This window comes from Anopheles maculipalpis, chromosome 2RL, assembly GCF_943734695.1.
Source record: "Anopheles maculipalpis chromosome 2RL, idAnoMacuDA_375_x, whole genome shotgun sequence".
Taxonomy (NCBI): Eukaryota; Metazoa; Arthropoda; class Insecta; order Diptera; family Culicidae; genus Anopheles; species Anopheles maculipalpis.
The window spans coordinates 31,793,302-31,817,398 of NC_064871.1; the positions used below are offsets into that span (position 1 = coordinate 31,793,302).

A 24,097-nucleotide genomic window follows, 5' to 3' on the forward strand; every position below is an offset into this window, starting at 1 on the left:
GGGGATGCTGCGCATAATTGCGTTGTTAGTTTGGTTTGAAGCTTCCTGCTAAAAAGGACGCTTGCAGAAATGCATCTTTATTTCCTTGGTTTCATTGTGCTGTGGTGCGGTGCGGTGGTTAATATCAAGTTAAATGCAAATGATAATACAGTCGGATGTCGTTTAGAATCCGGGGAACTCGTCGATTGGTAAGAATCCTTTCTTTGCATCATTTACACTCGTTGGCTAGTCCTACAGCTGGGTCTCTTTCTCGTTAGGTACTATCTGTACAAATTGCCAAAGGAGTCCTCTGAAAACGATTCCCCAACGAATGGCTTGCGCTACACGTACATTTCATCAAAGGATACGTCCGACCGGGACACTCCACTACAGTGGCACACCGCCCGATACACCATGAACGAATCCGCCAGTGCATCGGCCCGAACGATCATTCCCGCGACCCGGGAATCTCCATCCACCAAGCTTACGATCATGTACAACGATGAACCGACGAATGGGCCGGTCGATATGGTACGTGGCCATACGAAGGGTGTTGTCAGTACGGACGGTACCACCGGCTTTTGGTTGATACATTCCGTCCCAAAGTTTCCACCGATAATCGGTGACGGGTACAGCTATCCTCACACCGGGATGCTGTACGGACAAAGCTTTTTGTGCATTTCTCTAAACGCTTCGGAGATGGAAACGGTCGGTCACCAGCTACTGTACAATGAGGTGACCGTTTATTCGACCAATGTCCCAGCCGCACTGGCCACCCGTTTCCCAACGCTGAAACGAGCTGCAGAGATGGCACCGGCCAACAAATCGCCCCCGTTTTACAGCCAGCAAACGATCCGTTCGAGCGGTGGCGTAAAGTTTGTTACGTTTGCGAAAAGTCGACACTTTGGAAAGGAACTGTACGCGGACTGGATTGCACCAGTACTGGGCACGGGACTGATGGTGGAAAGTTGGCAGCATGGGGCGGGCAATTTGCCGAGCGAATGTTACGATAACGATCATCACCATCGGCATAGTGTTTTGAATGTGCGGGAAGTTTCTGTTGGACGCGAAGATCGCTTTAAAACGCTGAAGGATCATTCAAAGTGGGCCGTTGGAGGTGGCGGTGAGCAGGGTGGGGACGAGGGATGGATATGTGTGGGGGACATTAATAGGCAGGAGCATCAGAAGCAGCGGGGCGGTGGAAGCGTTTGTCAAGCGTCTGTGCGTGTGGCCACACTGTACCGGGGAATGATCGATGACGTTGAACCGTGTCCAAAGCCGTGAAGATCATCAGTTCGAGGATGAATGTTGAGTGAAATATATACGAAAGAAGTGGAATTTTTGTCCGGAAGTTGTAATTCAAATTGTAACTTCTTTTAGTAGGATTTTTGAAGAATAGTAGTACCAGTAGTAGTGTGTTTTTATTTAGTATTATTAGAAGTAGTAATAGTTTGGTGTGTGATTAACGTGTTGTGTAGTTCCAGTCAACAATCAATCCCATTTTCGAGCGTTTCAGGTATGTGTTTTCTAGATTCTAAATAACACTAGTTTTAATTAAATTTTAATAACTTTTTTCCTTTTATTACGACAATTTATCCCGTATAACACCTTACGAAGCATTATTCTTGATCTTTCGCTTGATGCTCTTAACGAGCATCGTGGTTGCCACATCCTTCCGCGCCACTTTCGCTTCCTGCTGTTCCATCGCACCACCATTCCCTTCCCTCGTATCATTTTCCGCCAGCTGACGCTTTCGCAGCTTCGTCTCAATTAATCGTTCCATCGCTTTCGTCTTCTTAAACGCCGGATTGGTCGGATCAATGTTATAGTCCGGCTTTGAGTAGATCGCAGTAAATCGTGGATCTTCCACGTTCACTTCAAAATCGTCCGCTGCCTGCTTACTGTTCCGCTGTTCCTCGATCTGCCGGCGACTCTTCTTCAGCAAATGACGTCGTTTCGATTTCGACACGGTTGCAAGATCAATTTCACGCTCCTGTATCGCACGCAAATTAAAGTGGGCCCGATTATCCTCGCCATCGTCCAGCATAAGCTCAAGCTCGGCCCGACGACGTTCCGATTCTTCCGCTTCCCGTTCCTCCTCCTCTTGCGCCTGTTTTGCTGCCTCACGATCTTTCTGTTTGGATTTTTTCTTCTCGCCCACCGCAAACTCCTTTTCATCGAAAGCGCTCGCAAAGAATGGATCGTTTAGATCAACGCCGTACGGTAAATCATCCTCCGAAGTATCGTCCTCCTTGGTCTCTGCACCATCCAGCTCACCGCGTTTGCGACGCTTCTTCAGCTCCTTCCGGCGTTTGCTTTTCTCTTTCTTCTTAAGCAAAATCTTCTCGAAAGGATTCACGTCGTCGTTTTGTGTCTTTTTGGCGCCGCCGGCACGATTATCGTCCGATTCCTCATCCGACTGATCATTCGATGGTTTCTCATCTTTACCATTCACTTCCCAGGTGAATTCCATACCAACCTTATCGTTCTGTTCCGCTTGCTCCTGTTCTTTTATGTCGTTTAGCAGTGCACGATACTTAGCGATCATTTTCTCTTTGCGGCTTCCTTTTGGTTTGTCTTCCGTGTCGGAACCATCAGCCTCATCATCCTCCTCGGAATCACTCCCCGGAGCTCGTAGTCGTACAGTTGGACGTTTCGATTTACCGTTGGCCGTCTCACCATCATCATCATCTTCCTCTTCGTCACTGCTCGAACAAACTACGTACTTTTTTAGCTCGTGTTCTGGTAAATTCGCCCATTTGCCGTCCCGTAGCTTCTCGTTAAACTCCTTACGATCGGGATCGTTCTCGTCCCAGGTTAGCTCGACCTTTGCCTGATGTAGTGCCTTCGTTGCGAAGATACGCGGCACGTACTTGCCCACCTCGGGCAGCTCGGTACAGTGATCTTTCGGCTCATCGTCAAACTCCATGTCGTCCGGAATGAAGCGCAGATCTAGCTTGTTGGCCGTACTTTCGTACTCGATACCGTCACACTCGGTGTAGATTTTATCTGCCGTCGCAACGGAATCACATTCCGCAACGGCATAATAGTACTTTAGCCGATTTAGCTGATACTCACGCAATCGTTCCTTTTGGACCTCTTCGTCCTCTTCGTCTTCTTCGGCGGAATTTTCGATTGTACGTGCGGTCAACTCTTGTGGACCACGTTCTTCCTCTTCTTTCATGCGTTGTTTTCCAAATTCCGAAGGATAAATCTAGAAATATATGTTTGAATTTTATCTTTAACTTCCTGATGGAGAAATGGTTGACCGATTGTGAATCGCTTACCGTTACACTCTTTATTGCCGATCCCGGTGGTAAAAATGAGCTTAAAAGCACCATAACATCCACCGCTCGTACCCGATCCCAATCCATGTTGCAGACGGCTAATCTTCGGGTCGATTCTTCCGTCCGTTCGGCGTCCGCATCCAATGCTCCCCAAACATGCTCGATGAACACATCCTCCTCTTCATCCTCACTCCCATCCGAATCACCGTCAGAGGAAGACTCCGATCCTAGGACACCCTCACCACGTGCAAAATCAACATCCATATCGTTCAATCGTTTCTTAACGTTGCTAGATAGTCCCGCTTTCCTTTCCTCCTCGGTCAGCTCAAGACCTTCATCAGCGTCCGGTTCGGAATCGCTTCCAGCACGTCCCTCCATGGCACGTTCCTCGCGCTCACGTTCCCGTTCTGCATCCTGCTCATTTTCTTCCTCATCCGAATCGAGATGGTAGAACTTACGGAGCATGTCGGAATCCGTTTTCTTAATCTTTCGCCCATACTTATCCATTGTTGCTTTCTGATTGAAACGCTCATCCTCGAACATGGCCTTGAATCGGCTATCGATTTTGACCTTTTTCTTCGATTTCGGTATGCCATGGTAGCGCGGGTTGTTGATCAGATGGGCGAAACGATCGTCGTCCCACATTTGTGGCGCTTTACCATTGCCGGTTGATGATGTTGCGGCTTTTTGCTGGGAGTCGTAAGTGGACTTTTGGGACTTTTTATCACTGTTTCCTTTGCTGGGTATTCCGGTTTGTTTCTTTGAGTCTTTCATTGTAGTAGAATTACTTGAAAAGTTAAAAAAATAGCAAAATTGGATGATTTCATGTGATTTTCACAGTGCGAGTGAATTCGGTACACGACGTGCGGCATGGGCCGTTTTGACAGCTGCCCCGATACGAAAAAGACGTAAATAAAGCCCAGTGAAAAACCCTAGTCAATGTTTGTTAAATGTGATGAAGTTCAAAACCGGCGTTAAAATAGAACAAAATATGTGAAATTAAATATTATGTTAGGCATATCGTGATATAAAAGGGCTAAGATGATTCAATAAGAATATTTGCACTGAAAAAATTATAATCCAAACGATTGCACCGCTATAGTTGCTGGCATTTCTAACCTGCAAAACACACTGTACTGACAGCATTGTTGTGTTGCGTGCAGTCAGTCGACTTTGACAGAACACGTTGAAAACACACACATCATGTAACAGAAAAGTTGTGTTGTTTCGGCAAATTTTGTGTGTAAATAATTTGTATATCCGCCGGTTAAGCGATTCTTCGTTTCATCCGGTCAACAGCGAGCACTGCCACTATGTTGCACATATGGCGCACAACAACTCGCTCCAAACGAACGGTTCCTGAGTTCGGTCACATCCGGCGGATACTGGAACCATCGCCATGCCGGCAGTTCCGTACACCCTGTCCGGTTCGGTATTGCAGTGGTAATGTGCTAGGAAAGCTGCCGGCCCGGCCGAATACATTTCTAACGAGCCTTTCCTCTGTTCCAGCCAACAATGTACGGACGTTTGACACAATGCTGTCCGCGAGACGTGCGGAAGCTAGAAGAAGCATACTGGTGCAGGTGAGCTCGGAACGATCGTACAACGAGTTGTACCACTACTGTTCCCAGTTCGGCACCATCGAAAGTTCGCACCATTACCGGGTGGAGGGAGATGCGGATGGCGACTGTCACTACATACTGCTCGAGTTTGGCTCGACCGCCCAAGCGAACACTGCAATGCAGTCCGGTGTTTTCAGTACCGAACGGCCAGGCGTACGAGCAAGGTCTATTTTTATGTGGTTTCGTACCGGTCCCAAACCAAAACTAATCGCACGCGAAGAACCTAAACGACCACTTTCCCTGGTAGCCGGTACAAATGCCATTGAAGAGACGGAACTGAACAGTCTTCTCTCGTCTGCGGAAAGTATCGACGATCAAATCACGATACTGCATCGTTTAACAAAGCTTAACGATCTGGGCAAGCGGTTACGCTTTCTGGCCGTACGCCAGTTAGAATCTTCACTGCAGGGTATGTTCCCGCAAGCGGTTGCCCATCCGTTCGGTTCCTCCGTCAATGGATACGGTCGGATGGGATGCGATCTGGATGTGATCCTGGATCTGGACTCACGGTCCGGTGAACCACCGGATCGAAACTCGCGGCTAGTGTATCACACTAAGGCAACCAATCCGAACGAGCGCACACAGGTCCAACGACAGCTGGAATCTATCGGTGATGTGTTGCAGCTGTTTCTGCCCGGCGTCAACAGTGTGCGCCGCATATTAAAGGCTCGTGTACCGATCGTTAAGTACCACCACGAACATTTGGACCTGGAAATTGATCTAACGATGAACAATACAGCCGGAGTTTACATGTCGGAGTTGTTGTACCTATTCGGCCAGTTGGATGGGCGGGTTCGTCCACTTACATTCTGTGTACGCCGTTGGGCACAATCCGTTGGACTAACGAATCAAACACCTGGCTATTGGATTACAAACTTTTCCCTCACCATGCTGGTCATGTATTTCCTGCAACAGTTAGCACGTCCCATACTGCCATCCATAAACCGGTTGATCCAACTCAGCACGGCATCGTCACAACAGCATCTCAATTCTCCACCGGTCACACGATTCGGTGAAGGAGGAGAAGCGGAGTGGGCGTACACCTTTCTAAAAAATCCTTCCATTTACGGTTCGTTTCGAAGCGAAAATGAGGCAACGCTCGAGCAGCTGTTAGTGGAGTTTTTCGAGTTTTATTCACAGTTTGACTTCAATCAGCGTGCCATCAGTCTCAACCTGGGTTCGACCATCCTCAAACCCGACCACAGCCCAATGTACATCGTTAACCCACTGGAAACGGTGCTGAACGTCAGCAAGAACGTTAATCTCGAGGAGACGGAACTGTTCCGGATGCAGGTGCGCAATGCCGTGTGGCTGCTGGAAGCGCACGGGAAAGAATCTGGTAACACCACAGCATCACCGAGCGCCACCGAACCTTGGGGTCTCGTAAGTTTGTTCGGTCCAAAGCAACAACAACGCATAACGCCACAAATGTTCTTTACCAAGCGTATGCTTAACGTTAAGGACATCTTTGACGAGGTGCCGGTCGATCAAGACACCTTGACCACAACGACCCAGTATCGAAATACGGCGGTTAAGAATCAAATCGCCGCCATACAGCGTGCAGCAAAAACGGAAATACAGAAGCTAAGTACGGGCGGTTCTCGGGTGGAAGCGAGAACCACAAGCACTTCGCTGGAAGGTACGGGTGTGAAGCTAAAGCGAAACACTAAACGACGGTGATAGTGAAGGGTGAAGCGAATTTCTATTAAGAGCTAGAAGAGGATTAAAAATAAAAGAAAAAATGACACGAAAATAGTGGATTCAATATAGGAAGAACTACACCATAGACTTGTCCCATTCGTAGAGGAGATAGGTGGAAACTCTTTAACTATCCGAAACGGGTAATCAGATCAGATCTTCTCCATGCGTCGGTCATCTTGAAGAAGATGGCGGAGCAGCAGTTTCACTCTTTCCATCTCTTCATCGAATTCCAGGCCGCATACGATAGCAGAATCAGGGTAAAAATGTACGAAACATTGAGCTTATTTAGCATCCCGGCCAAACTTACCAGACTAATACGAATGACAATGACCTACGTCGCATGCCAGGTGATGGTGGATGGAAAACTGTCGGAGCTCTTTGATACCATCAAGGGTCTTCGTCAAGGAGATGGGCTAGCCTGAGTACTCTTTAACCAAGCGCTTGAGAGGCAGATCCGCGAACCGGAGGTGGAAACTTCTTCTACCATCTTCATCCATCAATCATCTTCTACTAGTCAAGCAGATCCTGGCATACGCTGATAGTATAGACATCATTGGTATAAGACTCTCCTCGAGCAGGCTTCGGAAAACCTCGGGCGGATAGGTGACCGCACCTTCGAGGTTGTCCAAAACTTCACGTATTTTAGGTCAAAAGTCAGCACCTGCAATAGCATTGATTTTGAGATACTAGGGTGCTGGCTGCCAACCGGTATTTCTACTGTTTGAGGAAACTGGTTCACTCTAAACAGCTGGGACTTTATAGAACTTTTACAGTCCCGGTATTCACGCCTCTGAGATATGGAGTCTAAATAAAACTAACGAAACCCTCTTAGCTGCGTCCCAGAGGAAGATTCTCAGAAGGATTTTTGACCCCGTATGACGATGGAAGAGTCCCTCCAATGACGAGCTCTATGAGCTTGTACGATGGACTCGCTATCGTACAGTGCATTAGACTCGTCAGGGTCCGGTGGGTTGGTCATGGTCGTTAGAATGAATCCGGATGGCTGGCAACCCGTAAAGCCTTTTAAGCTTGTCCACATGGACAGAGGAGGCGTGGTAGGCTCAAATTGAGATGGTGTGATTGCGTTGATGCCTCCACCAGAAATGCCGGTATGATTCTGCAGCAGGCTAAGACCGCGAAGCGGTTGGAGCGTTTGATAAGTAAGTAAATATTTTAAATTTGAATTCTCAAAGAATTGAAGAAATTATCGAGGTGTGGTTTTTATATTTGATTTCTTTATTTTTCAATATTAATGGTTTTCGTCATCCCGAGCAAAACGTTTCACGTGCACACATCGATCGATCCACCAGAGAAAAATCGCTAGAAAAATTAACCCCACCTCTACAATGCTACTACTTTACTGTTACCGGGGGTTGGGGATTGATAGCCGAGCGGGTGCAACAGTTTTACAGTTTCGTTTCCGTACTTTGTTTGTGACTTTCTCGGAAAAAATGTGTCCAAAAAAAGTTGTGCCATCCGTCTCACAACGGGCCCCCATAGAATTGGACTTTTCTGCCCTTCTTCTTCGCTAACGTTCCTAGTACATCCATAGCAAAGGATAACAAACACAACAAGGGACATCCATACTAACACATACTTGTTGCTTTGCGTTCAAAGCTATCCACCATGGAGGAGATCATTGTCGCCCTTTTCTGGATGGTGAAGCAACCTAAAACCACGTTCATATACAGGATACACAGACACGAAGGACACGGAAAGAGGAAGAGAGAGGGGAAAGTGTATCAAAATTGAAGGTGCCATCAAAAGCGAATTTGCAATTGGTTTAACGGTTTTGTGTGCTGCCCAAATCTCTTGCTCAATGTCCGTTTAGGGGTAGATGTGCCAGTCGTGTACCGGTTTCTCTGTCCCTACAGTGTCCACCCCCGTAACTCCTAAAAAAAAGATCTAGTTTCTCTTCACTCCCGATCTTTCTCGCTCATCAATCGATATAACTGGATTATATGTACAATAATGATGATCATGTTGATGATGCTTGTGCAAAACAAAATACAGCCCTCACCGGGTGGCCTTCTGATGGTGGCCTCTTGTCTATCTAAAACTTCACACTCTACCGTCTAAAATGGGAAACTATGGTCTAAAACGAAAAGAAAAAAACCCCGAAACGATATAAAACAACAAAAAGGCTCCTTACAAATCCTCAGAGTACACACAACTCACGATCGCTAAGAATGACTATTCTATATACTCGTTCTTGTTTGCTCTTTGCCATCTCACTTTACTATTACAATAATGATTACAATTTCGCCGGGAATCACTACACAACATGTATTTGCCACAGCTACGACTTGGTGCGTGCGGGATGATTTGGATGGGATAGCCCTGCTGTTTTTAAAACTTATCTTTTGCTCCTTTCTCTTGAACTCATATTCCACGCTATTCGTAGTGACCAAAAAAGGAAAGAATATTTAAAAATACACACCGCCTTCAATTAGGGGTGCTACACGCGAGTATCGCAACAAGACGTTTTGCGACTTCATGAGCGATGTCTCATTGATTACATTCGATATACGAAATCTCAAACGACTTGAGAGCTCTAACGGCTTAAAGTGTTTCCAAAGTATAAGTTTTTTTGATTCCTTGTTGTTGTTACTTTCGGTTCACAATAATATCCATTTTAATATAATCTCGTTATCGCGTGTAAGGGTGTTTATACATTCGTGAATGTACTTGGTACACTTTTTTGCGCTTTCTTTAATCTCTATACCTTTCCTTGCTACTACTACTACTACTACTACTACTCCTGTCCTCTCTCTACTTTCTGTCCTCTCGGTCTGCCTCCAATAGTTGCATGAATAATTAGCGGTAGTATAGGAGGAATGCATACGGATTAAAATAAATTAATTACACGAAGAAACGAAACGACGAGATGGAAAGAGGTCTAATGGGAAATATAGGTCTGCTGCGTGTCTGTTTGTGTGAGAGAGATTGACTTTTCCGAGGATTGTTGTGTGAGTTATTAGCTATTTCTAGTTAAAAAAGTTAAACCTTTTAGGCTGATAACGATGACTCTTGGTTTCGATGTCGGTACGAGGGATCGAAGGTAAACTTAAAGCTAACTGCACGCTAAGCACTGTACACAGAAAATGAATCAATACCAATACGCGATCAAGGATGAAGTCCAGGGCAACGGGAAAGCTGCTACTCAGTTGCTACAAAAATTTGGCCTACGTTCACGCGTTCCCTGAAAGCAATCGGTTTTGTCCGCCCCTTTTCCTAGACCACATCTCTTTGCGTAATCAACAAAACAGAACGCGCCCAAATGTATGCAATGTTGCTATTGCGACGTTAATCACATGTGTGGAGACACATGTGTTACAATGAGATTGATTTATCTACTGGCCGTTCGCGGGATTTCACATCTATCTACCATCGGCTAATCAACCGGAAAGAAGGGGAGGAGGAGAAGAGGGTGAAGGAAACGCGGGGCACGTCTATTGTCGCCGGTTCACGACACCGGTCCGTTCGCGGCTGTCCTCACGTCCGATACTGTTCCGGCTGCGCGGTGGTGACGTATTGTTGGTCCCGTTCGGTCCGAGGCGCGTTTTGCGCGAACGTTTAAATTTGGCCATATCCTCACCAAAGACGTCACCCGTCCTGAGTGCCGAAATGAGGTCATCGAACTCACCCTTGTTGTTGGCATCGGCTGCAGTTACTGGACCACCGTTGGTACCGTTCGTATGTTTGGACTTGAGACCCAACTTACCGGCGACCGAATTCAGCAAACCTTCCTTTGACTTACGTTCAATGGTTCGCTTTTTGAGCTAAGAAAAAGAGGAGAAGATCATGAAATTTTGTTTGAGGGAGATATGTTTTTTAGGTGTTTACCTCGGCCTCCTGCTTGGCACGCTTTTCCTCCTCTTCCTGGCGCCGTCGGAAATTCTCATTGTCCTGCTTTGCCTCCATTAGGGCGGATAGGAACCCGTCGAAGATGCCGAAAAATTCTTCCGGCTGCACAACCGAACCATCCTCACCAAATAGTCGAACGGCACGATCAAACCTGTTTGTGTGGAAATGTATGAAACATAAGTTTTATTCTAATTCTTCGACGCGTTGAACTACACATTCGTATATACCTCGTTTTCATATCCTGAAATTGGTCTTCCAGTTCGGCAAAGCGTACCGAAGCTTGGGCGTGGAATTCACGCATCACCGGCAGGAACCGATCACCAGGCTGCGATGCACCGCTACTCCGATGGAACTCAATCTCACGATTCACTTCCGCCAGTCCGGCACGAAGCATCGTAATGTCTTTGTCCATCTCACCGAGCGACACCTTCGAGGCTTCCTTCACGTGCGGCAGATCTTCCTCGAGTGTGAGGATGTCTTTAAACTTCTTCTCGATGATTTGCACCAGATAGTGAAGCAACGTCGTACCCTTAGCCGCACTAGACTTTGTGTCTGCCAGGCGGTTAAGTGAGGCGAGTCGGAAACCAGACGCATTGCCACGTGCTCCACGATTCATGTAGTTACCGAGCGCAAGGACTAGCTCGAGTAGTTTTCGGAGTTTGCGCGACCGAGCTACTTCGCGCGACGCCTCCATAACGCTAGCGATTCTCGGCGCTAGATCGTTTACGGTGACCTGGAAACGCTTCTTGTAGTGTAAACTACGCAACCGCTGCTCGTAGTGAGGTATCCTGCAATTGGAAGGTGTGGTTAATGTAAGTTGGATGTGCATTTTTTGGAAGCAGTTGGGGGTCTTACTTTGAGATTTCGTAAAGAAACCGATCGGCACGTGCTAGTGAGTCAATGTCTTCCGAGTGCTCGTCCAAGAGTGCACGCTCTTCGGCCGACGGGGTAAACTTGAGCAATTGCTCCACCATGTCGATCGGCAGCTGCTCATTAGAGTCCATCGACAAGATTGCCCTAGAATAAGACATTTAAAGTGAGTTTTGAGGTGTGGATTACAGAACATTCAGGAAGATTGCGATACTTACTTGGAGATTTCCTCATCAGTCATCTTTAGTTTGCTGAGCAGAATGGTACAGTTCTGTGCCCGACGTCCATCAATCACGGACAAAATCTTGGCCTTGTTCTTGCCGATTAATCGCAGGTCCTCGATTGAGCCATCATTCTGTGGAAGAAATTGTTGTTAGAGGAACTTCGTACCATAGATCACTTGCGATCACTTACCGCAACACCGTTCTTCTGGTAGGCAGAGAAGAGCTTATCGATCGACTCGAGCTCAATGCTGTTGTACCACTTGGTATCGTCCAGCTCGCTCCACACCGTGCCCTGCAACTTGCTGTCGGGCAGCTTGGACCAGTTGAAACTTTTGAGCGGGTTGGCTGGCTGGGGAACGTTCTTCTTCGGTGCTTCCGGAGCTTTCGGAGCTGCAGGTGCCTGCGGACCGGCCGGTGCCATTTTCGGCAAACCACCCGGTGCTGGTGGTGGTGGCGGTGCGGCAGGCATCATCATTGGTGGTGGTGGAGGAGGTGGTAGTTTGCAGGGTGCTGGTGGTGGTGGTGGAGGTGACGTTGCCTGTCCATTACAATTGGCTCCTTGTAATCCGGCAACCTTCTGATCATCGGGAATGCTACCCTCCGTAACGAGACGCTCCAGACGTAGCCGTTCCTGTTGCTCACTAACGAACCGATGCTGTAGATCCTCGGCACGCATTTCCGCATTGAGTGCTCGCTGTACCGCCTGTGAATGATTGGCGCTTTCTTTCTCCAATCGCTCCCGCATACGGGCTAGCGAGGTCTCGAGGTCTTCCTTTTCTTGCGTTCGATGGTCGAGATCTTGCTCCTTTTTGGCTAGTCGTGCTGCTATTTCAGAGTTTTCACGCTCCAGATCTTCGGCTCGAGTACGGGCCGCCACCAATTCTTCCTCTTTCACCAGCAACTTAACGATCTTTCGAACATCGATCGAGAGTGGTGCTACGTCGGGGTCCTGTAGTTTGAGCGATGCAGACGCAACCGAACCTGTTTCGGAGCGCTTGTCCACACCCGGTGCATCCGGATCGAGACAGTCGCTGGCTGGACGTTCCTCGTGCTGCAACACCAACTGCTGGACAACCCTGTCGAACAGTAGCCAGTGCTGAGCGTTCGGACCGGTACTGGGAGGTGGCAGCAGTAGCATATGCTGCAACAGCGACAGTAGATGCGGATAGGCTGGCGAATGACTTAGTTTGCGACGTATCAGATCAAACATGGCCGAAGCGCTCTTGGTATCCACGTGCTCGTGGTCGAACTTGCGCGCCAGCTCCTTTTCGTCCTCGTTGCGAACCATCTCGAAAAAGTCCAGATGGCGGTTGAGTGTATCGTTTTCGTGCTTGCGCAACTTGTCGATGATGGGCTGAATGCCAAGCATCAGGAACTCGTAGCGCAGATGCAACCGAAACTCGAGATTCTCCTGCCCGGGTCCGTAGTTCAGCACGGCGTTGATAAACGACATGATGGCCGTCTTGAGGTTGACGTCATCCCGGTACGCACCGGTCGAGCGGTCGAGATCGTTCACGATGCCCTGAAAGCGGGCCCGTTCTGCCGCGTACTCCTGATAGTTAAGCATCGCGGTCAGCACCTTCTTGTGTCCACCCGGAACCAAACATACCGCACCGAGTATTTCAAGCGCTGCTATCTTTGTCTTGATGTTGTCGGCTGCCAGCGAGCGTGCGATCGTATCGATACCGGTCGGATGGGCGAGTACATGCGAGCGGCCGGTGGAGTTGTTCATCAGTGCCTTAATGCATCCGATCAGGCTGGTGTGCAGAGGGCTGTTCGCTACCCGTATGTCGAGCACCTGCAGCAGCTCCAGCAGTGCCGGTAGGCCTTGCAGTTCGATAAAGCGTATCACGAAACTGTGCGCAGAGGTACGGAGAGCCGTCTTGAGCGCGTCGAACAGTGCTGTTTGTGACTCGATCTTGGGACCATACTCGTGCGTCGGCGACTCGTCCGGTGCGCATGCCTTCAGCTGTACCGCCATATCCTTTAACCGTTCGATGTAGTGTTCGGGCGAGGGTGGCACTGTTTGTAGCGGTGTACCGTTCGGACCACTGTCGAGGGGACTTTTGCGCGAGCAGTAGATTTGCCACTTTTTCTGCGGCGGTAGGCTCATCATGGCCGCTTTGTTCGGTGCGGTGAGGTCAAGCTCCTCCACCAACTCGGCGAACTTGCTGTCCAGCTCGTCGATGGCCGGCATTGGTTGGGTGGGTGTGAGTGTTTGCAGGGAGAACACTCCCTCGACCACACAGATTTCGGGTGGTTCGTCATCCTGTTGTTGGGGTGAGAGAAAAATAGTTTAAAAATTACTTCTAAAAAGGAACTTGTTTTCTCAGAGATAATACGAACTTGTTTAAAGAATATGAACAGAAAGATTTTCTCTACAAACCAAATTATCTTTGATAGGAAACCCATTAAAAAATTGTAATTTTTTCCAAAAAGACAACAGACAAAATTCGAGTTAAAACTGCATTTCCCTAACGTCTTCGCTTGTTGTTAGCTAACTAATTGCATTACAGGTTGCTTTGATGAAATCAAAGTCTTTGTGCAAGAATTGTTCCAAAAGTGGTAGGAGAAAATGAAGATTAAAAATGTTGTTAAACTCTTAAGATAAAGTCAGTTAAAAGTTTCTTTCATCTACACTTTATTAATTGAACAAAGAATATACAGCGTTTAAACTAGCTTTTTGCTATTAAACTAGTACATATTTGGTTGTAAACCGCCACAACAATAATATGTAAATCATATTAAAGTCCCATTTGATCTCGGGAATAGTATTCCATAATTAAAAACGAATATTTCAATACCCATCGAGGAGTTGAGTGGAGATATAACTTACTGTGCCATAAGTTACATATCACCTCGATGAAGTAGTTGTTCTTCTTGGCTTAAAGTCCTTCTAAAAGGTCACGCCGGCCATTTAACGGCTTACTAGACTTGCTGGCTGTCGTGTGAAAACCGGTGCACTTGTAGAAGAAGTACTTGTTAAGTTTACTCAATCTCGCGAGGTCTGCTGCAGTAGTCCTCTGAACGGCTCAAAATCTAACTCCGATGCCTGAGTCTATACTAAATGTTAACCATTTTAAGGACGGTTTTTGGAGTAGTCTGTTGTTATTATTTTGATGTGTCTAGACCAATTATCTAATCCACTAAAGGCTTTTTACATCACACATAGAGCTCGTCATTACCGTCGGCTAGACATTGTTTCGCGAACACAGCTAGTAAGTTATCGTCAACTTTAGGCATAGGCCACGTCTGGGAGGCTTGTGTGAAGATAAGTGGGTTGTTTTTACTTGAAAATTTCATGCTTAGTTTGTAAAGTGTGTATGCAACCACACTTTGGGATGTAAACATGTAATTTGTTTCCATTTTAATAATTTTCTGATTATAAAATATGTACAAAGTATTTCGTATTTAGGGTTTAAAGACTCGCAAAATAAGCTACAATATGCAACAGCTAAAACAATTACGATTGATTTTCCATACTTGATTTTGCAACCGTAATATAATGCAAACAGAAATCTCCCAGTTCAACCCCATTTTCCCATTTAAACACACTCGCAAGGGATGATTAGTATTATTCAATTTGCGAAAAATTTACTCTACATACAACAATTCGTTTCGAGAAGAACCGCAAAATTGGCCTGAATCGAAAGAATTGATCCGTTTTGGTGGGTACGCAACGCTGAGGGGAAAATAGCTCGTGTTAAAGCGTACGAAATCATTACTGCTATTGAAACGATCGAATTAAACTACGGGATGCTGGGTATTTCTTCCCGATTTCCCATTAACCAGCTTGTCCGAAAATGGGTTGTGATGGTAAAGGTCGATCGCGAAGGTTTGCGTGAAACACGATGCTTCTGAACTTTTCGTACCTTTGGCATGAGGACGTGAGCGATGGTGCACTATAGGAAGTCGATCAAAATCGTGTTCGTTTTGCTGTTTTGGAACACTCCCAATCAACGGTGTTTTCTTCCGATAAAGTGGTAGGCATTGGGCATAAGCATGGATTATGAGTGATTAGGTACGTGCCCAACATTAGATGAATCGTTCGCTCAATTGAGCAGGAAATCGATCTATATTCCGATCGTTTCTGTTAATGACGATTGAATCACGAATCGAGCCGTAAAGCAGTACGGGTAGCAAAAAATCTGTACCACTAGAGCAATGCACGTTACTATCAACGGCTAAAAAACTCCCAACAGGAACAGGTTGGTAGGCGTGAGAAAATTGAAAAAAAATTGTAAACTATTAAACTAACTATCTGGTTGCAATTTTCGTGTACTTGTGCATCGTTTCCCATGGCGCTCGTTTGGTCGGAATTGATTTCGATTTTAGTGTTCAGTCACATTTGTTTCTGGGACCGTCATTGACACCAATTCGCTGAGCAGAAGTGAAAGATTTCTTGTTAAACTATTTCTACCAACAGTCTACAGTTGTCGCGAATTGTACCAGCGATTGTTGCAGTGATAATTGTGCACTGCGGTGCGAACTGTCATTGGACATTAAAAGACGTAGCATATTTTATGATTTACTTTCAAGGTTTGTTGGTCAAGAAGAAACGTTATTGAAGTGGTAGTTCAGTTTTATGGAATACAAATTACTTCATTGAATAAAAGCAAAGCAAATTACTGCAATGGTCAAATGTGGCACTTAGGTACAACTGAGCCGATATCGTAGGCTTTCCAATTTCTCCTCTGGACCAATTGCTTCGAATATTAAAGAGCAGATCATTCCTGGAACCTTTTTCTCTTAAAACAATTTGTTTCGATCTTTAGTTGAAGTTGAATTACCCTTCCTTATGGTCAAAATTTGCCTTAATAGTACTGTTAAGGTAGATTGGAATTTACAAAAACCCTTTATAGTGTTATTTAGGGAGTTTTATCAGTATAGTTATCTACCTTCATATATTGTCTCATCCAAAAAGTGGTGGAAACATCTATGAACAGCCTTAAAAGCCTCATGTCTAGGTTGTCTATTATTTCGCAAGCTTTCTGAGAGATTCATTTTGTATAATTCTTCAAGCTCTAAAGGTGCAGTTGCCTTACTGAATGCTTGCGAATATCGTCAATTATCCTGAACCGCAAAATGCTTTAAAAGATTTTAAGTTCCATCAAGTTGTAGGATGCTTTTGATGTGACTTAATATCTCCCTTCGAAATCCAATGAGCCGGATTTTAGAGAAAATGAATCAAACGCTCGTTTCCTTGAGACATTTTCATTTTTCAGGTTTCTGTCTGCTCTGTTTGTTTTTATTCTTCACTATTTCTCCTTGCGATTAATTTTGGGTACGGTCTTGTTGTGATTGTCTTTTTCAAAGTCCACGTTGTTTGAAGCTTGTAATGTCCTCTCTTTTTACTCATAAAAACATACAAATCAATGCTTCTTTAAGCAACGTTCAAGAGTTTTTCCGTCAATAAAATAACTCTCCCGGTAAGATCGTAACATTCGCAAAATAGTAACGTAGACGCGATCTGTTTATCTGCGAATGCTTACGCATCTGGTCGTATCGGGAGACGTAAGCGTACGAAGAATTATATCACATGTGCTGCCGGAAACATATCGTACCTTAATGCGTTACTCTCAGTGCACACAGCAGCCGTACACAGCACAGCAGCATTTACCATTAACACCGTTTTTTAATGTTGTCGTTTGCTAATAGGTCGAATAGGATAAATTAAACCCGCTCATAATCAATCGTCCCGTGCGAAACGCGAGTACGAGCCGGTTTGCTTGTTGCGGTTGAGGGACACTGCTCGTTACTGAGGTCATTACACAATTCTGCAATATGGCGACGAGAAGCCTGAACATCCCTACGAGCAGTAGCGTTAAGAAAAGATTTAACAGCATGAAAATATTGAATGTATTCTTCAGCCTTTACAGCACCAAGATAAGGGTCGGCTATAGTCCATAAGAGGATAAAACCTTGCCAGAAACCTTGCAGAGCTTTCGTATGAGCATTAACACCATTGGCGCTTTAAATTATGGCTCGACAGAATTGTTTCCTTATTGTTGAGCCGCGCCGGACAGACAATATGCATTGCAAAATAAAGCTCGTCAAAATATTATCCTCTCAAGCGTATCGAAACTCATCGCTTAAGGGGTTGGTTATCAACCGTGACCGAATGTCAGTGTCAAAGCCGCAAATCCGAAGGACAAACACTCCATGTAGTTGGGTCTCGGCTGCGAGGGTGTCACATCAATGATGGTCAGGGTCGGTCTTTCTTCATGAACATGATGGTTTCCTACCCGGCGGTATCAGAGGTTCAATGGAGATCGATTTCACCAATTATGGAATGCTATGTGAGATGGCTGATGCTACCCATAATTTGCATACGGTGAGCAACAATAAATTGATCTTGGCATACTTCTTCATTGTTGGACCTGGAGCTTCCTTTTGGGAAGGTAATTGTGCTATAAATTGCCAGGCAGTAAACATTACTCAGCTTCCCATATTGAAGGAAATGAACATCACGGTCGAATGAGAAGGAGAAAGGAACACCGAATGGCATTGCTTCATTAGGATCCAATCCCTCTTACATCATCATGTTTAAGGCTTTATTTTACAATAAAGCCTTAAACACTTGACTTGACATTACCTTGCCAATACGAAAACACACATTAATTGACATTTTGAAATGTCCTTCTTTGTAAGTGCAATGTTTTAATCAATTTTTATGACTTTAAAAAGGTAGCGTAAATTCACGATTATCATAAACCAAACCCTTTTTATAGCACTTTAAATAGTATCTCCGTGCGTTTCATTTGCACGATAAAATGTAATTAACCACGGAGTGTTCATGCTTTAATTTTATGAGCTCTCTACTCAGAGTCGTACACTCTGAAGATTAAAAATAGATGAAAAAACTAACCAATCGCTCGTTACATCATGCTCATGGTGCTAGGAAGGATACAGTAAGACAACATCCGGACATGACAACTATCGAGCATGGGTGCCGTTTAATTACTAATAAACACTCATGTATCTTATCGAGTGCGGGAGAGTTTCCTATCTTTACGGGAACGCAAGTGCATGATGTGCATGATGTGGATCGTTGGAGCGCAATGTGTTCCGCAAAAGATAGTAAATCATTTGGGCCAGACATCGATTAAAAACATGCCATAAATCAGTAGCATATTGGATAGTACCGGGCAGGGTGATCTTTTCCCCTAATGTTTGATCATTTTTAAAATAATGGAAATGCTTTCAAGAAGGGAAGCATTTTATCGTCTAGGATTAGAAAGAAAAAGGCGGTAGAGGTCCGCCACGAGCACATTCGCCCAGGCCCGCGATAAGTTACCACGTGCGGCGCGCGTACGCACGACCGATACCGAGCGCATATCGCGATCATGTACAACATCATGATAAATTGCTTCTATCGATCGTTCGCTTAGCCGATATGATCAATCGAGAGTGAAACTGCATACTGCTGCTCGAAGCTCACTCGAAACCGGTAAGTAATTCTTCCACCGTGCTGCTGCTGCTCCCTTGCATGTGTGTCGAAATTTAAAATTTTATCCCAACATTTCTCGGGCTACGCTGGCTGGCTGGCAGGCGGCACCCAAGCACACTGTGAAACAAACTCGATGCGGAAGTGTTTGGAATTTGAACTCCACTAGGCGCAGCTTCCATCCGCACACGTATCCGTAACGAGCGAATATCGGTTGATAAATGATCGTACACAAAATCGACAGGTCCGTGTGGCACGCAGGACTTCTCGACTGCCGGTGGCGACGCACCGACGCAGCGCAACACGAGTACGGAACTGGTTCGTTTGGGTCGATCTGAACGATCAAACTTGCTGCTCAGTTTAAGGCTCTAGGCAACCCCCGCCGGGAGTCCTTACGGAGTGGTACTTCCGATCGGAGAATAAATCGACGCCCATGTTGAGCAGTAAATTGGGAGCGTTTTACGCTGTTAGCGCTAGTCGATGATTTAACCTATCGGTCGCACAGTGTGAAGTAGTATCGTTTTCTAGCTGAAATGGTTGTACTTTAATCGAATTAGGTTTGATTTCTTTGTTTAGAGGAAAGATCCAATTTGAGAAGGTTTTGTATGATTTTGCAAATTTTGCGCAGTAGATGTTGATCGAATGGAATTTTCGATTCGGCATCTTGGAGACGTATTTAAACCTCATACAACTCAACTAAAAACAAAAGACTCTAAGCTAAGATTTGAGCAAGCGACGAACGAAAAGAAGTTAAGATGCTGCTCTTGTAGTGTTATTTTTCAAAATCCTGATTCAAAAATAGATTAGACTATGTTACAAACTAAAAACAAAAGACTTTGGGCAAAAAAAGTTACTAAGCGACGAACCTACAAAAGAAAGTAGATATACAAGTAAATTGGGAATCTCGATCGTTATCATGTAAATAGATTAGAATCAACAATATACAATTCCCATACTCATAATTTCAACGTAGCTTGAGGATCGTTTTAGTAGACAAAAGCAATATCGTAATCAATACATGCGATTGACATTAGAATCGCAACGATTGCCCCAACTCTGATACAAGATATGTGACATTTGTACCGCGAACAAAGGAACATTATTTATGTTTCCCAATTATCTACAGAGGTTGTACTTTGCGTGTTTTTTGTAAGGTTCTCCACGAGCACGTAATTGTTTGCTAATGGTGCCGTTCATATGTGTAGATGACGCGGAATGCTTACCTGCAAACAGCCACACCAGCCCCGGCGCCCACGGAAGGCCGGCATCTTTTTGTGTGCCTTGTAGTGCTTGTGCAGATTCGTCTGGTGGTAGTGTTGCTGGGCCGTTGGTTGTACGGTGACGGCCGTACCGTTGACCGGGACCGTTTGAAGCGAACCCGGCACCGGCGGCTGGTAGAAGGCGTCGGCCGTGGCGGTGATGTTGCTGCTGTAGTTACCGGATGTGCCCTCCGGTGTTGTGGTGCCGCCGCTATTTGTGACCGCTTCCTTGCATATGTGGGGCAGGCTCCAGCTGCCGAGATCGGGCAGCCGCGTCCGCAACGTGGCCAAATTGATCGGGCACGTCGGGATACCCTGGAAGGTGTCGAGAGAGTAGTGAAGTGAAATTAGTTTAATGATTACATTAGTTAGGTTTACGTTTTCTTTGAACAACATTGAAAGGCGCGTGAAGTTGATGAGTAGAGGCGAGTAGACCGTCTACTTAAAACATGACACAGATACCGAAAGAGCACACTTAACGATAACAATTCGCAAGATGGGGTTGTTTGCATAATCTTGAAATAGTTTTTGTTTGGGTTTTCTGCGGATCAAACGGACGGATCCAAGACGTTAAGAAACTACATATCTCAAACCCGACAATCCTTCAGCGCTTTTGGAATTATGCAGCAATTTAAAGACCGACTGTCAAAAGAGCCTTTGAATGGTTTTAAGCATCCACAAATATTTGGTAAATCCGCCACTTCCGTCTCGTGAAGTTTTCAAGCGATGGAGGTGAAAACACATTCCCTCTTGGGGAGTGAGGGTGCGCGTTCGTGCGAATCTGGTACCCAGCCTGCGGTCAAATGGCCCATTAATTATGTGTATGCTTACGCTTCGGGGGGAGGAGGCCATACTTGGGCCCTCGGGGTCTTACCACGTCTTGTCGATCTCTTGAAATTGTTGGAAGCCCCCATTTCTCATCCAAACCTCAGTTTCTGCTCAACCACAGCTTCCACCTGGTCAACCTCACAGCCGACTTTTCTCCCTCGAGTTCCAAACTTTCCATCTGCGGTTTTTGGGTGAGCTTTAGCGGGGAAGTCATTTTTCCAACACACCAAAACGGTGCTGGAACCACTTTCGCTGCTCAAAAAGAATCAATCGTTTGACAGTAATTTGAATGATGCAAGCAAAGAAACGGCCAAAAGGACGAGGTAATGGGATCGCGAAAAAGTGATGTGAAAAATGACATCGATGTGCTGTTGTTGGGATGGCGAATGTTGACGTTTGTCACTGGAATCAGTATGTGCGAGGTTGTATTTTTTTTGCACAATTTATCTCCCCGATCCTGCCTGAATCTTAACGGCTGACCCCAAAGAGCCGTTGACCCCCGTCGGGCTTAAAAAGGGAAACCTGTCGCGTAACGGTTTTGGTGTATGTGTGTATGCGGTTTTTTTTTCTCGTAGAAGACAAACTGAAGAAAGTGCCTCCCGCAAAGAAAGGGGCTCATTGTTGTGATGTCACGGGTGGCAGAGTGGCTGGCCGTTGTAAGTCGTTGGGAATTGAATGATTTTTGAATTGAGAGATGTGGTTAGCTGTGGAGCGGGTGTTAGCGCTGTCGACGATCATCGATGAGTCAGCATGACGCTTTTTTTGTATGCTCGCGGTTCGGGACCAAATTCATTGTTTCGTTTGTAACGGATGGGAATTGTCGCGGCAGCGATGTAATGGGGTTTTGTCTCGTAAGAGTAGTTTTTTGTGTGTGCTTGGTTTGTCAATGCTTACGAGCATGTGTGAGAGCGTGTGCCCTTTTCGGTCTGTTTGAATTTTGGAGGTGATGTAACTGTACCAAATGTGTTAAACATAAGAATAGGCATAAAGAAACCACACAAAACAGAACCAATCGAATGGAATGCAGATAATTACCGGTGAGATGTTTTGTTTAGATAAAAGTCAGTTGAAAACCAATTTATGGCTTAATTAAAGCACTTTTTAAAGTAGAGCATAAACATAATTAAGACTCCTTCATAATACAATTTACTTTAAATATCTCATTTCATTAAAATTGTTTCATGTAAACCAGAGTTTGTTGTGTTTTAGTTGTATGTTTGTTATTTGAAATAATCGTTGTTACATCATCACCACATTGTATTAATCTTAATACGTCAAAACTCGTGCACCGTCCTAGTCAATTATCATCCAATCGTTTAGCAGTAGCTAAATGGAAACACCTGTCAAACGGTTAAATGGACATAGTTTCCTAATGGGTCGCGCTCATTACCTTACCAAGCTTGTGCTTAAGAGCCGGTGCTCAACAATGTCGACAGCCCCCCCAGATAACAGCTACCTGAGCTCACCTGGAGTTGGTGTATATTTTGCATATAAAGCGTTTTGCCGGCTGGCCTGAAGACCCGAGGCGCATTACAGTCTATCCAATTAAAGTCATAAAATGTGTGACGTTTTGTTTCAGAAATCAGAGCACACCGTTGCAGGAACTGAATAAGGAAACCATTAGCGGTACGGATACAATCATTTGAGTGCGCGAGCGTAGCCATGGTTTGTGTCCCCCCGGGAAGGTGGGATATTGGAAGCGAGAATTACGCTCCTTCTGGTCCCAAACGGGTAAGAATGCATCATTAATCATAGCGCTAACATGTGGTGGATCGTACATGATCACCTAGTGGGTAAGGTCGACCAAGCGTTAGTCTTGATCTTGATCGATCGTACCTGATGTCCTTAGTGAAGGATTCTTCCGACGTTTGATGCTACAGATTGCGCTGACACTCCTCTAAAATACTAACCATCAGTGACCATCCTTCACATATTTCTAACACAGTGAGTGTACTGAGTGTATTGAGTACTCACCATTGACCTTCGTTCAAATATGTCCGAGCTTGCCCATGCTGAGCACACAACTACATCGCGTGTAACTTTCCTGCTCGCGCGTGACCCTTCACGTGACGCGTTGGAATGCAACTTGTGTGTATGTCTGCGGAGTGCAACGACAGTTTGTCACCAGTAAAGGGGTAACAGGATGACCTGGTTGCCTATATAAACACCAAGACCAAGATTCCGGGTCTTTGGCAAACAATCGCCAAACCATGGTTGCATGGGTTCCCATTTTTTTAATCGGGGGAAAGTCCGGAAAAACAAACCACTTGATGCTGGTGGTTGCTGTGTAGGGTACCTGCACAAAGATGTAGCTGTAGAGACCGGAGGAGCATTATCTGCGGCAGGTTTCGTTTGACTAAAAGGTTAGGAAAGTGGTTGGTTTGGGTAAATAACAGTTACAGGGCACAGGTGAGCTGCTCCCACGGTACGGGAAATGATAAGTACAGAGTCTGTGCAGTACAGTTGCGCAGGGTAATTGTTTGGTCGGGAGTTTATTTGGCCACCGTTATCTAGGTGAAGATTCAGACAAAACAAACGTCTTTCCGTTGCGGTATTATTTTGCGCCGTGCAGTCGTGTTTCGTATCAGAAGGTTGAAAGAGATGCTCTGCTAACAAGTTCAAGTTTTACTGAGAGTCGTAAAGATAGTAGGATGAGCTGTGCAAAGATAAGATGATTTTCAAAGAATGTCACATGCATGACTATCGTGAGGCAAAGATGCAGTTGCTTTGAAATCCCAAACCCGATATTGGACTCAAATTCTACAACGAAAACTTTATATGGCTTGTTGCTATCGTTTAAGCAATGTCTAAATTTTTGCAGGTGATTTAAAAAAAATTAGGACACATTAGTGACTAATGACATGTTTTCGTGTTTAAAACTTAATTCTCTACACATCCCTAACAAGCTATAAGTCTTGTCAGTTTAGATCACAACTTTCACTACCTGATCAGAAATCTCTTGGAGGACAGGTTTGCAGACAAACACGAAGCCTATGATTAAAACCAATAAATT

General features: G+C 45.4%; 4 protein-coding genes across 4 annotated transcripts in view; 2 read left to right on the forward strand and 2 right to left on the reverse strand.

Moving 5' to 3' along the window:
* Window positions 1-69: 69 nt before the first annotated feature.
* LOC126566440 (deoxyribonuclease-2-alpha) lies at window positions 70-1,263 on the forward strand. Its single transcript, XM_050223257.1, has 2 exons — window positions 70-188; window positions 258-1,263. The coding sequence occupies exons 1-2, from the start codon at window positions 70-72 to the stop codon at window positions 1,261-1,263; spliced, it is 1,125 nt and encodes a 374-aa protein (XP_050079214.1).
* A 325-nt stretch (window positions 1,264-1,588) lies between these two features.
* On the reverse strand, window positions 1,589-4,040 carry LOC126566456 (ESF1 homolog). The gene is made up of 2 exons (XM_050223258.1): window positions 3,267-4,040; window positions 1,589-3,193 (listed from the first exon to the last, which is right to left on the reverse strand). The coding sequence occupies exons 1-2, from the start codon at window positions 4,038-4,040 to the stop codon at window positions 1,589-1,591; spliced, it is 2,379 nt and encodes a 792-aa protein (XP_050079215.1).
* Window positions 4,041-4,446: 406 nt separating this feature from the next.
* On the forward strand, window positions 4,447-6,568 carry LOC126557388 (poly(A) RNA polymerase, mitochondrial). The gene is made up of 2 exons (XM_050213140.1): window positions 4,447-4,709; window positions 4,776-6,568. Exons 1-2 carry the CDS (start codon window positions 4,580-4,582, stop codon window positions 6,566-6,568), a joined length of 1,923 nt encoding a protein of 640 aa, XP_050069097.1. The 5' UTR covers window positions 4,447-4,579.
* Window positions 6,569-10,041: 3,473 nt separating this feature from the next.
* The window catches only part of LOC126556764 (disheveled-associated activator of morphogenesis 1), a 49,617-nt gene continuing 35,561 nt past the window's right edge, over window positions 10,042-24,097 (reverse strand). The window contains exons 2-8 of the mRNA XM_050212242.1: window positions 20,221-20,571; window positions 11,741-13,819; window positions 11,545-11,681; window positions 11,312-11,473; window positions 10,684-11,244; window positions 10,436-10,607; window positions 10,042-10,371 (exon numbers count right to left, since the gene is read on the reverse strand). Of these exons, the coding sequence (XP_050068199.1) occupies window positions 10,042-10,371; window positions 10,436-10,607; window positions 10,684-11,244; window positions 11,312-11,473; window positions 11,545-11,681; window positions 11,741-13,819; window positions 20,221-20,571 (3,792 nt within the window). The remainder of the gene's footprint in view (window positions 10,372-10,435; window positions 10,608-10,683; window positions 11,245-11,311; window positions 11,474-11,544; window positions 11,682-11,740; window positions 13,820-20,220; window positions 20,572-24,097) is intronic.